Here is a 16,096-nt window from a genome sequence, read left to right as displayed (position 1 = left end):
AATACTTTAACATCATTTATTATTTTTAGTTTATTAATTTACTGAGGATATTTCGGGACCCAAGTTAAAAATTTGAAAATAAATTTAATTAAATAGTGACGGCTGGGATGTATATTTATATATAAATTTAATCTTGTATAGAAAATTGATCCTCTGGAAATAGCCGAGAAGATTTGCCAAGTGGACGATAAAACGTGGCACGTGTTACCTAACACCCAACTATCCTGAGCATGTTCGAGGGGGGTTTAAAAAAAATATAAAATATATATCCTAAAAAGGGAGTACACGTAGCTAGCTAGTGATATTCATGCGTACGTTTATCCGAGGCACGTCGAACTTTATTCACTAACGGATGCTTTGGTAATCTAATAAAGATAAAAAATAACGTCCGATGCCTCAACTGGGCTACGACGACGCGACGCTGAGACCTAAAGCATCACTGAGACCGTAGCCAGTTTAAAAACCCTCACCCTCACCCTCCATCCGACTCTTCTTCTCATTCCTCGGCTCTCGTACAAGGCTATATTGAAAAATATATATCCAGTGGACTGGACCCTGTCCTTGCATATAAACTGCCCTTTTTGCCGATTTATTTTTTCAGCTTTTTTATTCACTAAAATATTCACTTATGACCCAAATCAATTGATATTGAAAATAATAAAATGAAAATATAAATATTTCATTTTTTTTTTTTTTTTTTTTTTTTTTTTAAACTTTGACAGATAGAAGAATGACTTTTTTGTGAAAGTTCTAAAGAAAAATTTTGTGCAGATGACAAATGAAAGATGAATGCTAGTGACATGAATTGTCTATTCTATTTTTATTTTTAAAAAAAATTTTTATAATATTTTAATAAAAAAAAATTTTAATTTTTTTATGATTACAGGTGAGTAAAAAACAAATGGAACAGTAAAGTCACTACTCAGTAAGACGGTAAGAGTTTAAAAAATATTTAACAAAAAAAAAAAATATCAATAAATATCCCGAGTATTCTCAGATATAAATTTCGAAATTCAATTAAATTCCAGGACTATAACGGCCCTAAAATATCTATCCCCTGTCTGTGCTCAATAATATTACGATAACATCACAATACAATATCTCATGTTACATATTATAAATAATATCCAGCCGTTAGTTTGTCATATAATTAAATAAATAAATAACAAGCTAAAACAAAATAAAAAATAATAATTCTGTTTTATTTTACGAGCATGTATGAGAATGTTATTCAATGTAAAAAAGAATACGAAGGAATCAAGGGGTTGTAGCCGGGGATAGCCGCAAAGAAAGTAAAAGAAGGAGCGAAAATAACCGGGGGTCGGTTGAACCTCTGGAATCCAACTAGAACCAGACTAACGCTGTAACGCCCCGGTTGGCGGAATTCGAAATTTGTTTCTTTATCGGCCATAATTTTCCGGAATCTACACACGAATAGGTTATGTTACAACTACTCGGCTATTTTTGAAGAAGCTTTCGACCTTTCTCGCTCTCGCTCGCTTACTCCAAGGCGTCTTACCTCCTCTTTACGCTATGCATACATCGAATAAGTTAACAAGGAATACAAGACTACTATTTCGATATAGACCAACCTTTCCACTTTGCTTCTTATATATTTTTTTTTTCAACGACTCTAAAATTTTATTTCACATCCTAAAGTATTTTATTTTTATTATATTTTTCCTTTACACTAAAATCCACAAAAACTTTCTCGTAATACTTTTTATGTATTAGTAAGCCGTCAAAAATCATGATACACTTTTTTTGAGTAATTGCAATGTTGATAAAAAATAATTTTTTTTTTATGTGATGTATGCAAAAAAATATAGACGAGATTGTTTATAAATGAGAGACTAATTTTGAATTTTTTTTATCTTCTTTTTTTTTTTTTTTTTTTTTTTTTTGTTTATTGGCTCCTTAGTTCAAGGAGGAAAAGTAGGTCGTAGTAAAATAAACTTGAGGAGTGCTTACAGGGCGCGCCGGCTGTCGTATAAAACACGAAATAGACCGTCTGAGTATACAGGTAAAATAACGGGGGTTGAGAAAATAGTAATGGAGAAATAAAAGTACTAAGTCGCGACTACTCATAATTCATTTGCATCGTGTGTATTACACACAAGAGCACTCCTTCTGAGTAAACATTTAGTTAATTACAAATATCATTCATATTATTTTCTTAGTTTGTTGTTATTAAAAATTATCTCCATATTAAATTTGCTCTCATATAAAAAAAAATTAATTGTCCAGCTAATAAATTAAACAGTAAAAAATATTTATGAGCGTAATAAAAAATAATAGTGGCCCATAAATAATAAAAATAAATATTTAGCATACAAATAATTTGTGACCGACTTAGAAGGATGTCCTTTTTATTGAAGTAAAGAGAAAAAAGTATGTAGTATTTTTTTTGAGTATAACAAAAAGTCACGTTGGGATGTAAGGGTCGCGCAATGAATGATAAGACGTTAAAATGCATTGCCGGCCCCGTCTTACTACAAGAGAATAAACCAGCCGGGGTGAAGAGCGACGGGGGTGTCACGTGAAATAAGAGATATACCGCGGGCGCATTATGTGAAAAATATGGTAATAATATTGCTAGACCCAAGCAAAACAGCACCCTGCATGTGAATTATGCGAGATCACTACCTTATACCCCTTTGTCACTCCCTAAATGTCTTCCATATATTTATTTATTTTTTTTGTTGTTTTTTATATATTTTTATTTTACCTCCTGCTATTTTAATATTTTATTTTTATTTTTTGATACTTTATTATTGACATCAAATCGATAAGGTCGACATTAAGGTGGTGAATTATACTTAAGTACAAAATGTGTAAAGATACGGTTAAATTTTTTTTTATTGATCGATTTGTAAAGGATAGAACGCGGGGAGGGGGTGGCGGTAAAAAATAAAGTGGTTTGAGTCTTGATTTAGATCCGCTGACAAAAGGGTGCTCACCAGAGGGTAAAACAAGAGGGTTTTAAATCATAAAATTTTTTTTTACTCCAGTCGATCAACTTTTTTTTAATGTTTATTTTTTTTACAATCATCTGCTTTAATTACTTTGAATAATTTATTCAAATGTCACGATATAAAAAAATAAAACAAAATAAAAAATAATAACAATTGACAAGTAATTATTTATTAAATAAAATGACAGTCATCTGTTGACGCACCCTAAAATATCTCACTCACTATAACTCGACTCCTTAACCCGATGAAAAATCTAAGATAATTTTCCGCGCAAGAAAATCCGCGTTTCCGACTTAATTGTATCATCAAGAAAGCCTGTTCAAAATGAAACCCCGATCTCGAGGTAACGCTTACCAAAAAAAACCCTACCGAGAGTAAGAATATTCAAGAGTTGCTGAAGAAATAAAATAGGGTGAGTTTTAAGTAATACCATACAATTTTTAACCGCAATCTCATCCGGTATTCTATCCAACGGGGTGCCTGCCGCGCGTGCCTCTCTGCTTCAGCCAACCAGACTCTCAAGAAAAAAAAAAAAACAAAAAAATAAAAAAATTCTATCCACCTTTAACTCTTTTCTTCATCTCTGATTTTGCACCCGAGCCTCGGGTTTTTATTATTCCAATTAATCATCTTGCACTACATTAAATTACGACAATTATCATTTATCTCTTCTTCTTTAGTTTACCCAAAAAAATAAAATAAAATAAAATATCTTAAAATACTGTTAAAAAAAAAAAAAAATGAAAAAAGATCAAGAGTACGGTGGAATGCAAAGTAAAAGGAAGAAAAAAATAAAATAAAAAACCTGAGTGCTGACATGGTATCATCGTTGACGGACTCTCTTTTCCTGTGCGGCCACTACTAGAGTACGTATATACCGTGCAAACAAACCAAAATGGACTGCGAATAAATATGCGTCTACGAGAGGCAACTCTACTCTCTGATTCTTCTCTCTCAGTCACTCTGCAGTCTCGTGCTCACAAATGCCCGTATGCTTGGTCATGATCCAGCGGACTGAACATGGGTCGCTTTTTCACAGAGGGGCTCTGTTGAGAGAGTAAATGAGAGTAAACGCGTGCAACGTTTATGTAAGAGTGAAAGAGAAAATTTTTCAGAGCAAGAGAAAACGAGGGAAAGAGAAAACCTGATGTGAGACCCTGACGCGGGTGGAAAAAGTGAGAGGGTAAGAGGCAAGCAAACGCGTGAGGGATTTAGGGACCTTTAATGGAGAGACCGACTGAGCGTGATATCGTGTGAAAAAATGGAAAAAAAATAACCGTACAAATTTGTAACTTTGAATAAAAATTTTTTGAATTTTTTTACTGATCAAAATATCGAAATAATTTCTAATAGTTACTAAATATTAAATTGCAATGGGAATTTTTTTTTTTTTTCACATGTTGTTACGGTAATATTTTGAGTAAAGAGTATAAAGTTAAGTACGTAAAAAAAATTAGACGAGAATAAACAAAAAATAAAAATGAAAAAAGTAAATAACTCGTTCCCACGAGTCGGCATAATCTCAAACGTCGAGAGAAACAACAGAAACACATATAAGGACTCTTCTCAGTTCCAATACAAACATTCAAACATTACATTGACGATAACAAAATAAAATAAAAAATGAAATAAATATTAAAAAAAGGGAGAAGAGGGAAAGAGGGAAAGAAAGAGTAAGAAAAAGATTGCCGACAAAACGGTTTCGTCTGGTTTATTCGAGTGGTTTTATTTGGGCAAGCTGATGCTGCAGTAAAGGCTGACTAAGGCCTAGAAAGGCCTTTCCACAATAATAATTTTAAAACCAAGTAGAAAAGGCCGAGAGATGGAGGCGGGGAACGCGGGCCCGAGAAATAGTGAGTGAGAAAAGTGCTTTCCAAGAAAGATGTATAAAGGGTCGATTTGAACCACTAAGTGAAGGTAATTTTTTTTTCATTGTTTGATTTTCATTAACGAACTACCGACATCCGAACAAAGAAATTTACTTTTTTTTTTATAATAGACGATAAAATATTTTCTGTTTTATTTTTCAGGCTCGTTTTTGTCGGTTAAAAGCTTTTAAATTTTTTTATGATCGACAATTTATTTTTTTTTATTTTATTTTTTTGTCAGAGATCACCATTGCAAATTGAAATGAAGAGGAGTGTAAGCAAACCCGCAGAATAGTTAAATTACTCTTTTTTTTTATTATCCTATGGATATTTCACCCTCTGTTTAAATGTATTTCACTTATACTCAGGTTCAACAATCTCGTCTATGCATTAATACTTAAACAAACATTGGTAAAAAAGTTTTGTAGCCAAAGTATAAATTAAATGATAAAAAATATTTTTATTGAGTAGAAAAATCAACGTGAATTATTTGAGTCGACGGAACTAAAGGTCGTATGAAATAATAAAATTGCGGTGAAGAGTCGAGCAAAGATAGAAAAAAAAAAAAATAGGAATAGTTTGATGACAGTTTGAACTTTTTTTCTCTCATACTGATGAACCAATCACCGAGTCATTTATAATGTACACATGGTTCAATTAACGATAGACTGTCGTCGAGAAACTTTTCTCATTCAATATATTTTACTTTTTTTAATAAAACTATTTTTTGAAATTTTTTTATACAGTAAAAAAATTAAATGTAACTACCAATTAATTTTTAAAATAAAAATAACAAATTTTAACTTCAAGGTGACAAAGCAAATTTTTTCCAATAGAGAAATTTTGAAAATTAAATTATGTAACTCGCTCATGGAATATCACAATCGACTACGTCATAAGCCTGGTCTAGGAGACGTAGGGGAAATTTTTCTTAGAATTTCAGTCTTCCCACTACCGTGCGTTTAGTTTTGTTCCCGATTACCCGTTATAAGCCTCTTTTATTCTATATAATTTTAAACGTCATATTAACATTTTGTCACATACGCGACTATTCCGATTTTCCTGGTGCTTATGGCACTAAAATAAATACTTATCTTTTTACACTAATAATAATTATAATGAAAAAAATGATAATGATAACGGAATTGATTACAGTAATAATTAAAATAATAATTTTATTGATCAACTTAATGCTCAATAAAACTTTTAAATTGTAACAAAAGCTTTTAATATAATTCATCATTACAATTATCAACAATAAATTATATTTTACTTAATAATGATTAAATTATTATCCGCGAAAGATAGACAGTAAATTTTCATCATTAATTTGTCTATTTTTCCTGTTGTTAGTTTATAATTTAGAGAATTTTAACGGAGGCTTATAACGGGCTCTCTGGTACGAAACTCCTTAGAGTGGTTAAGGAGGAAGTTGTTTGGACTCAGTAACTCCCGATTGAGGGAAAGAGGCTTATGACGGGTAGTCGACTGTAATTTGATATATATGATTTTAAAAAATACCAGAAAAAAATTCATAACAAAACCGTTGGGTTCTTTGTTCTCACGCGTGAATGCAATTCAGTCCCTCTCTTTATCATATCGGGAATGTACTTCGTAACAACGTCTGATTATGCGAGCGCATGACTGAATGTAACGCGATTTAATATTAAAATATTATGACAAACGTCAACAGTTGGTACGTCGTCTACGACTACTGGGAAGCTTTTGCCGCGGCTGGTTGCCCGCGTTAGACGCAAGAGAACACGAAAATGCTGATTGGCCTACACCATAACCGTGTGAATACTAAACGAGTCTCGAGACACCTTTTATATTCTTTTATCCTCTACTTCTCGCCTTTTAACATCCAGCTAAAAAAAAAACAAACAAGAGCTCCTACAAAAAAAAAAAAATAATTCCGATATTTTCCATCGTCCTGACTCGCGGATTTATTGACGCATATAAAAATTAATCTGAAACCAAAACAGTTGTTATCTTACGCGATAAAAATAACAATAGAAGTGAATCATGTATAAGCAAAAATGTCATAAATATACAGAAGATACAAATAAAAATAATAAAAGTCAATGCGGGGGTTGAAGAGCCAGTATGAGAAGGAGTAAAAGGAGAGGGTGAAAGAAATGATGAAGGGGGTGGAAAAAAGAGACAGAATGTAACTCATAGCCTGAGGTTTTAGGTAAGATAGGTTGGAAATAAATCCAAATAGTAAACAGGGTGAAAGTAGTAGTAGTAGCGTCCTCTTAGTTTGAGAAAGAGGGGGAGGAGGGCTGAGAATTCTAATATATAAAAGATATGAAGCTCTGTTGGCGTGTATAGGGGCTGAGATTCGATGGAGAGTTTTAGTCTGGATTCAAATAAGCGATGCTACAAAACGAATGGTAAAGAAGTACAAAGGGGTGATGAACAGAAAAGAGAATAAAATTCTTATTTCTTTTTTATTATTTTTTTTTTTATGCTTATTTTAAGAAGGACTACTAAGAAATCTGAACAGCTAACAACAGCTTCACGACCTTTATATTTAACCTTTTCTTGAAAAAAATCTTAGTTGAGTCAAGAACACGATAAAGAACAAAAAGAAGAACCCGAACTGGGGTTTTACTGTCTAAGGAACTCGATGGTTCTTCAAACGTCTTTTGGTTTTTTTGAAAACCTATTTCACTGGACTATTTAACTTTTTTTATCCCCACAGTACCGAGGATAAGAAGTATTTAAGTTATAAGATTTAAATGTGATTAAATTTTTATTAAATATTTACGCTTTTTGGTATTTTTTTGTTGCTATTAATTTAGTTAATTAAGGCAGATGTGAGGAGCAGAGGATGAGAGGTTTTGAGTTATAAGAGAAACTACGATTCTCCTGACTAAACACTGATAACAGACTACGAATGAATTTCTTTGCATGTTATAAACATACGTAATCGTACACAAATAAGATTAGCATAGGACTCGAGAGAATGAACGTTGGCGTTTGAGATTTTGTCTACCCAGTACGAGAAATATATACACACATTGATTTTTTTTTTATGTATATGTATATTTTTTATTTACTTATTTATGCACCGTTATTAATTTTATTTTCAAGATAATGAAGTCAATATATATTCACTAGTCTTCAAAAAGGACAAAAATTCCTATACCTTATTTATTTTTTAATTTAAAAAAAAATTCCCGAGATCAAAAAATAAGTAGACATTTTTTTTTCAATTTTAGAGGATGACTATGGATTTATTTTATTTCCTTGCAGTAAAATTCACTTCGGAGAGTTTATTTTAAGATTAAAACTCTGAATTGGACTGAATGCGGATTTAAATAAAATCCGAACCTCCAAAATCACTCCACTGAAAAAACAAACTCTTCTTTTACTCCGTATGTTAATTTTTTTTCAAACTCCGGAATTCCGAGTGACGGAAAGAATTTGGATTTAAATGAAATCTGTAATCACTCCAAATTCACTCCTGATTTTTTACGGTGTAAAATTTTGAGCAAAAAAAAAATATTTGACCCTGTCAGCAAAAAAGTTTAAGATCTACCCTCTACGTCAGTTAATTTCTAAATTATTTATTTAATATTTTTTTTAAAATAAAATTAATGAGTTTTTTCTCTTTATAGTTTCTTAGTTGTAACACTAATAATAATAATTATGTAAACATTAAAAAGTAAATATATTTATAAAAGGTAAAATAACGTTGGAATAGAACGTAGTTTCACCACATCCTTCCTGTTTGAAATATATACATTTTATTTCTCGTAATATGTGTGAATAGACAGAGAGCAACATCCGTTGTTTTAAGTTTTGTCGACAGAAAGTATTTAAATACCCTCGGTGATGAGCGCGAGATATATGAGTAACAGAAAAGTAAAGTAGGTATACCTAGACAAAAACCTAGTGGCGGGTATATATTGTCTGACAGAACTTAATAAAACAAATCTCGTTGTGCAAACAACATCGCCAGTATCTAGTTTAGGTAAAGCCAAGCTAAGTCAAGTCAAGTTAAGTGAAACGAGTTTAATGCCTGGGTCTGACAATAGAATCGAAAAGTTTTAGTTTGTTGTCATTTTATCTATACAAATAAAATAGTTTTTTTTTTTTTATTTCATAATTAAAATCATCTTGAAATTCCATTACGTTGAACAAATATTTGAATAAAAATATTTACTCGAAATTTGGTAAATAAATTTATTTGAATCCATAATTACAGGCATCAACGCTGTACGCTGTTTTAAAGCAACATCAGTCAAGAGATTTAAGTTGGGAACGCGATAATCAAATTTCGAAAAATACAAAAGAGAGACTCGAGAGATTGGGACTCAGTGGCTTAGATAAAGCTATAACGACAAGCTCAACTGCAACATTAGGAGCTGTGGGAGATCATCAGCATCAGCACCAGCACCAACATCATCATCAGGATTTAACAATCGAGTATCGTAGCAATGGCAAGCTCAGTCCAACAACTGGGCAAAATTCAGTGACAACAGCATCACCCATGACCCAGCAAAAGCAACCGACATTATCATCACAATCATCTCAGCCTTGTTCCGGTACGACACCGAGCTCACAACAGACGAGTCCACATCAAAGCCCCCAGGCGTTGCATCGTGCATCGTCTCCAAATCCCAATCAGGGACAACTGCCTGGTGGTGGCCCACCTGGTGGTCCACCAACACATAATTCTACACAGATGATGCTCAGCCCGGCCAGTGGCCTACATCATCAAATGCAGCAACTACTGCAGCAACATATTTTAACACCCACGCAGCTGCAGTCCTTCGTGCAGCAGCATACACTTTATTTACAACAACAGCAGCAGCAACATCATCAGGTAAAATTTTAATATTTTTTATATTTAACTTTAGTCACTAGATGACTGATGCGCCAGCGTATTTTTTTTTTTTATCTACTTGTTCTATTTTTTTGTCTATCCAGCTCAGAAATAATAATTTTCAACTCCTTTACAAAATTTTATTTAATTTTTTTTTATAGAAATTTATTATGAAATTCAAAATTTTAAGGGTAAAAATAATTTTTCAATGAAAAATTCTAGAGTTCGAGAAAAAAATTAATTTCTATCAGAAAATTTTGTCAAAAAATCAGCCGGTGAAAATAAAAAAAAAACTTATAAATTTATTTAACAGAAGTATTCTATTGATTGGAAAAAATAATTTTATAGGAAACGTCTTCCGAGCATGTCGCTAATCAAGAAAGATTTGGTTATTTTTCATCTATTAAAAACGTAAGTAAAAAAATGATGTGAAATTTTTTTTAAGCGCTGACCCGAAAAAAAGTTTTCTAAATTAGCGGTACACAGTCTTAAATAAACTTTCACTAATTGTACAAGAAAAAAATATATATATAATAATAATAATACTGATAATAAGCTGAATGTTTTACCCTCTTTTCTTTGGGAATTGGAAAAGTATTTAATGAATACCGGGGTAGATTAATCGTGCGCTTTATTAAAAAAGTACATTAATTTAAAGTGGGATGAAATATTTATGCCGACAAAAAAAAAATTTCTCAGCGGTTATTAATAAATAAATATATTAATTAATTAATAAATTAATTAATAAAATATGAATTAAAATAGTGTTTGTTTATTATCCAATCGGCAAGTTCACTTAGTTTTTAAGAAGGGAACACTCAGTCTGCGTAAACACTCGCCTCCCTTCTGTATCGTTATCATAACAATACCCTTTGCTTACTTCTCAAACTCTCAAGTACTTAGAGTTGCCAAAAAAAGCAGTTTATAATTAATAAAAAAAGAAAAATAATTAACAATAAATCAATAATTAAAAAGGAATTTCACATGACGGAGGTAATTGTTTAAAATGTATTGGCATTGATAAAACGATCGGTTAATTTGAACCGTGTACTGGCAATACTACGACGGAATAATCCAAAGAGAAGTTTTGAAAGAGAGGGTGGTCTGCATATATTTTCACTTGACCGTCCAATATTTATTCAGCGGTCTGCCCAGTCGCCGCAACTAGCTCGAGTATTTAGATAGCCCGCCATTGAGCTTATTACATTCTATTGTCTGCTTCTAAATTACATATAAACTATTATCTCTTCATGAAACATGTTACCTATTTATTTTATTTATCTTTTCATTTTACGTTTATTGGTTTTTTAAATTTTTTATTAATTTCAAATCCCCTAATTTTAAATTCATCTCTAATTCAAAAATTATTGTAATTAATTTTTTAAAAATCTAACAAACTTCGATTATAAAATTATGAAAAGAAATATTTAATAAAAATTCATTTTCGAGGTAAAAAAATTTTTTTTTTTCGTCTGAATAATTATCGGATAATTTTTATAAAATAAAAATTTTAAATTTCAAATTTAAAAAAAAAAACTAAAGCAAATTCGAGTAAAATAAATTTTAAAAAATAAAATAAGTGAACTAAAAATGATCGAATGAAAAATATAAAATCTATCCGGTTGAAGAATTTAAAGTACAAGAGCTGAATAAGATTTTGAGACTTAGACGTAGACGTAGGAATAAAAATATATGTATAAGTACGCGAAGAAAAGAAGTAAAATGAAGCAGGAGGGATAGGCTGGGCAATTAAGCGACGCCGTCAGCCGTTGTGTCTCGTTGTTTGTCTTCGAGGTATCCCATAAAATGCTAACCCCCTTTTTCTGTCCCCCATTATACTGGCGTCCCTCCACCCCCTATATAATAGTGGTTGTATATATACGTATACACATTGGTCCGCCCTTATCCGAGCGTTTACTTCTCGCTGGCCACCCTCTTGATTTATTCATCACCGTCGGCACAAGACACAAGCGTTATTCTTTGCATCTGCTTTTCTTCTTTGCCTTTACTTCTTTACTCTCCCAGTCCCATCCTCTGGACTATCTCACTCTACTAGTCTGATGGCACATCATCATCCAAGTGACGAATTTATTTCTTACCCTCTTGAGTTATTCTGACTCAAGACCTTTTTTTTATTGTCCATTATTCATTTATGAATATAAATACAAATATATGTCTAAGTATATATAGATATAGTAGACTTGTGTTTTTAATTATTAATTTAAAATAAAATAGCATCAGCACCAACTAGCGGAGCTGGGGAGGAAACAGCTGGAACAGAATATGCAGCAATTGCAGGAACAACTGCAGCTTAATCTGATTCAGCAGACGCATCTTCTCCAGACGGCAGACAAAAAGAAAAATTCAGTGCCATTACAACAACTTGGTGTTCAACAGCATCAAATTATTCAGCAACTGCAGATGACCCAAAGACAGTATCTATTTCAACAGGGATTAAGTCTACAGAGTCACAATCATTCCTCTGGCAATTTATCTAATGATAATGTGCCTGCTTGGAAGTCTGAACCCAATGAAAGCAGTGAACCTCATCAGAATTCCAGTGTTCCTAAATCAGGAGCTAGTTTAAATGGTATGTTACATATTTATGACTATTATAGTCATGAGACAATTTTTATCACCGAAAAAAAAAATTATTTCAATGAAAAAAAAAAATTTTTAGGATTTTTTGGGATTTGGGGACTAGAAGACAAGTAAAACTAACAAAAAAATCACACTAGACTTTTTTTCTAAGATGGCCTGTTGTACCCTCACTCTATTCCTGATTTTAAATTAAACACCCACTTAAAATATCTTTCAGAATTTTTAAATAAAAAACTTGACCTACGACTCTACCTACGAACTCTACTAGCAAGTGATTACAGAACGTTTTGATCAGACAATTTTTTTTAAATATTTTCCAACTACAAAATATTTATTTTTCAGGATTAATAAATTCGATAGCAAATCGACGGTCGGATTTAAATGGAACAACACTCGTGGATGAAAAACCACTTGACGTTTCATGCCATGACAAAGCTCACCCCCTCTACGGTCATGGAGTATGCAAATGGCCAAGCTGTGAAGTTATTTGCGATGACTATCAAGCATTCCTGAAGTCAGTATTCAAATCCCTTTTATCAATACTACATTTTATTATTTATCAGCTCCATCCTTGTTTCATTAAAAAAAAAAAAATCCTATTCTCAAAGACCCAAGACGAGAAGAGAAAAAAATGAACTTAGTCAGCGTATCTCATTGACATGATATTTTTTTTCATTCTATTTCCTTTTGTATTTTTTATTTTATTTTTCTTCCTTCTCATCATCTTGCGCCGCGTCTTCTCCTTTTTCCGACAATCCCCTTGGTAATCACGGCAAGCCAGAGCAAAGTCTCCAAACAAGTCGTTGGAAAAAAAGAATAAAAAAAAAAAAGAAGAACGCTAATTACCTTTGTCTCATTAATATTCACGACATTCGACCGCATCGTTATGCCTTTGCCTCTCTCTCAATCTTTATGTTTCTCAGTCTAATCCCAAAGGCCGTCGAAGCTTCTCGCGCCTTGACAAACCTCTCACCCCCGGCTTCCTTCTTCAACCCTCTTTCGTTACCACCAACGATGCTGTGAGTATATTTCCCAGCAAAAAGAATAATCAACATCAAAGGCAAAACTAGACTCTAGAGTGTCTAATTCTCTTTCACATCTTATTCATATATAATAATAATAATAGTAATAATAATAAAGTTCCTCTGCTTCTTTCTATTTCCTTTCTTCCGACAATTTTAAACCTCTTTAATACCAGAAAAATAAATAATTAAATCCAACCACTAGCTAATTCTTTTCAGGAATTAATTTAAAAAATCCTGATGCATTTTTCTAGACATATGAACACCGAGCACACGTTAGATGACAGATCGACGGCTCAAGCGCGAGTTCAAATGCAAGTGGTATCACAATTAGAAATTCAATTGCAAAAGGAGCGAGATATTTTAGGCGCCATGATGCATCATCTTCATGTAGCGAAACAAATGTCTTCGCCCGAACCACCTAAATCATCTGAATCCTCGGTAAGTTATTATTAAAAAAAATTAATAATTAACTCTATAGAAGAATGTGAGACAAAAGGTTCCTAATCAAGCGAGTAATTAATTTTTTATGATTTTACTTCCATTTATTTTACCAAAGTCGTCATCTTTTAATATTTTGTAGAGAAAAAATTTCTTGACAGGGCAGTAGTACACAGAAAATGTTTTTCCGTACTAAGAAAATTTTCAATTTCGATTAATCGCGAAAAATTTTTCACGCCAAGAAATCCTTTTTTTTTTTTATGTAGAAAAAATATTTTTTTAAATCTTGTTAAATTTTTTTGGCACCCCATTGTCCGGATATCCGACAGTAGAAACTCTCCCCTGCGTATTTAAATAATTGAGATTAAAATCAATGATAAAAAATTGAAATTTAAAATTGACAATGTTAATCTTTTGGGAAACTTATAATCATGAATAAAATAATAATCCAGCTGTTACTCTTATCCATAATTACAAAGTTTATTAATTTATAATTATCTTATCTACAATTCTAAATTCGACATTTTAGTGGATTAAATAATTTATCAAGTTTTAAAACGACAACTCTAACTAATTATCATTATTATTATTTAGAAGGAAAATACATAAATTATTTCTAAAGTTTAAAAAATAAATTTTAAATATCAGCTGAAATAAATTAATTAATCAATAATTCATTTCCGGTATTTTTGACTCGGGTTTTAAAAAAGCAAGTAAATTCCAGAGAACAAATAAATAGCGGGTTTCAGATTTACCGCTTTTGCCAATTGGCAAGTCGAAGGCGTTAATTTATACACGAAATTGTAATTAATAATTCATCGTCTAAGGGAAGTACCAGCAGCAGTACCACCAGCACGTTTCTTCTTACTGCTGCTACTACTTCTTATTCTTCTTCATCCCTCCTCATCTCTACAAGGCGATTTATATCGCCTTAATTAAAACCCCTAACAAGTTACACTGTCAGAGAATACCAATATCACATTAACAATCTAAAGCTTCATTCTATTTTACTACATGCTACTGTACAATCGTCTTACATACTTATAGATGTGCCTTCAGTTGCTCAAATATTAATAATGACGTAGATAGACCAAACACTGTTTTAAATATTCAAAGAAATTTAAATCTTCCCGGCAATTCATTTTTTTTCTAAAGATCTCCGAAGACCATAACAGATCAGAATATACAGAAAATTTTTTTTCAAGGAAAATTCATCAACATTCGGTAGAAATTTCAGTTCGAACTTTTACTGCTGCCCAATAAAATTTTTTTTCCAAAAATCTCAAGATTAATTTCTACTAAATTATAAATTGAGAACCTAAGACACGATAACAGACGCGGGAATTTTTCAAATATAATTTTCGAGGCCCAGTTATTAATTTATATTGAGTTCTAATATAATAAATTAGAATTCAAAATCAATTTTAAAAAAAAGAAAGAAGAAATTGGATAAGTTGCTCTCAATCTTTACGTATATTTACGAATATATATCAAATTATTACTCTATATAGAAAATATATAAAAAAAATTGATTGTTACAAGTACTTGCATGTTTAAAAAATGATACTATCAAAGCAATGCAGTCTTATAATAATAATAATGCAGAAAATTTTTTGAAAATGGACAAGTAATGATTTTTTTGAGCTAAAAGAAAAATAACGATCTGGGTAAAATTTTCTGCAATTGTTATTATTATAATTGAAAAAAAATTGTTTGCTTTTAGACTGGTTCAAGTTTATCAAAATTAAATTTATCAACTGGTTTAATGAATCAGCCACCGCCAAATTTTGGTGTTTCGCAAGTATCGCCAGCATCAATGTCAGCATTAGTATCAGCAGTGAGATCACCGGGTGGCGGACAGCTGGCGCCATCAGCCGGAGGAACGCCGATGCCACCGATGCCGAATATGTCGAGTATAGCGGGAATCCCATTGCCAAACATGCCCGGAAGTATGCCAACAATACCCGGTGGATTACCGAGCATGGCGGGACCTATTCGAAGGCGAATCAGTGATAAGTCCGCGCTTTCTCTCGCGGGAGGTAAGACTCATAAATATTCATATATATATATTTTTTTTCATTAATCAACAATAATTATTTATTAATATTTTTACCAAAATTAATTCAAAATTGAGTAACTAATTAATTTAAAAAAAAAAAAAACTAGTAGCTAATTTTATTAACATAAAAATTGAGCTAATGATAGCGAAATTAATTAATTAAATAACTCTAGAGATAAATTTATAAAATAATTGATTAATTTTTTTTTTTAATTACTTATTTTTTTGGAGTGATATATGATGATTGATGAAAATAATAGACTTTTGATAAAATAACAAAAGTCTTGACTTAA

General features: G+C 31.7%; 1 protein-coding gene across 14 annotated transcripts in view; it reads left to right on the top strand.

Moving 5' to 3' along the window:
- Positions 1 to 16,096, top strand: part of LOC103577124 (forkhead box protein P1) — a 149,348-nt gene that overhangs the window by 120,695 nt on the left and 12,557 nt on the right. For 12 of the 14 annotated variants that reach the window (XM_008557634.3, XM_008557633.3, XM_008557630.3 and 9 more), the window contains 6 exons: positions 9,060 to 9,680; positions 10,029 to 10,091; positions 11,916 to 12,270; positions 12,624 to 12,795; positions 13,558 to 13,744; positions 15,468 to 15,783. In XM_008557634.3, the coding sequence (XP_008555856.1) occupies positions 9,060 to 9,680; positions 10,029 to 10,091; positions 11,916 to 12,270; positions 12,624 to 12,795; positions 13,558 to 13,744; positions 15,468 to 15,783 (1,714 nt within the window). The remainder of the gene's footprint in view (positions 1 to 9,059; positions 9,681 to 10,028; positions 10,092 to 11,915; positions 12,271 to 12,623; positions 12,796 to 13,557; positions 13,745 to 15,467; positions 15,784 to 16,096) is intronic. The other 2 variants (XM_008557635.3, XM_008557636.3) reach the window with 2 other exon arrangements.

This window comes from Microplitis demolitor, chromosome 5 (genome assembly GCF_026212275.2).
Source record: "Microplitis demolitor isolate Queensland-Clemson2020A chromosome 5, iyMicDemo2.1a, whole genome shotgun sequence".
In the NCBI taxonomy this organism is placed as follows: domain Eukaryota; kingdom Metazoa; phylum Arthropoda; class Insecta; order Hymenoptera; family Braconidae; genus Microplitis; species Microplitis demolitor.
The sequence above is the reverse complement of the archived record's forward strand: the minus strand, read 5'-3'. Positions and strand labels throughout refer to the sequence as shown.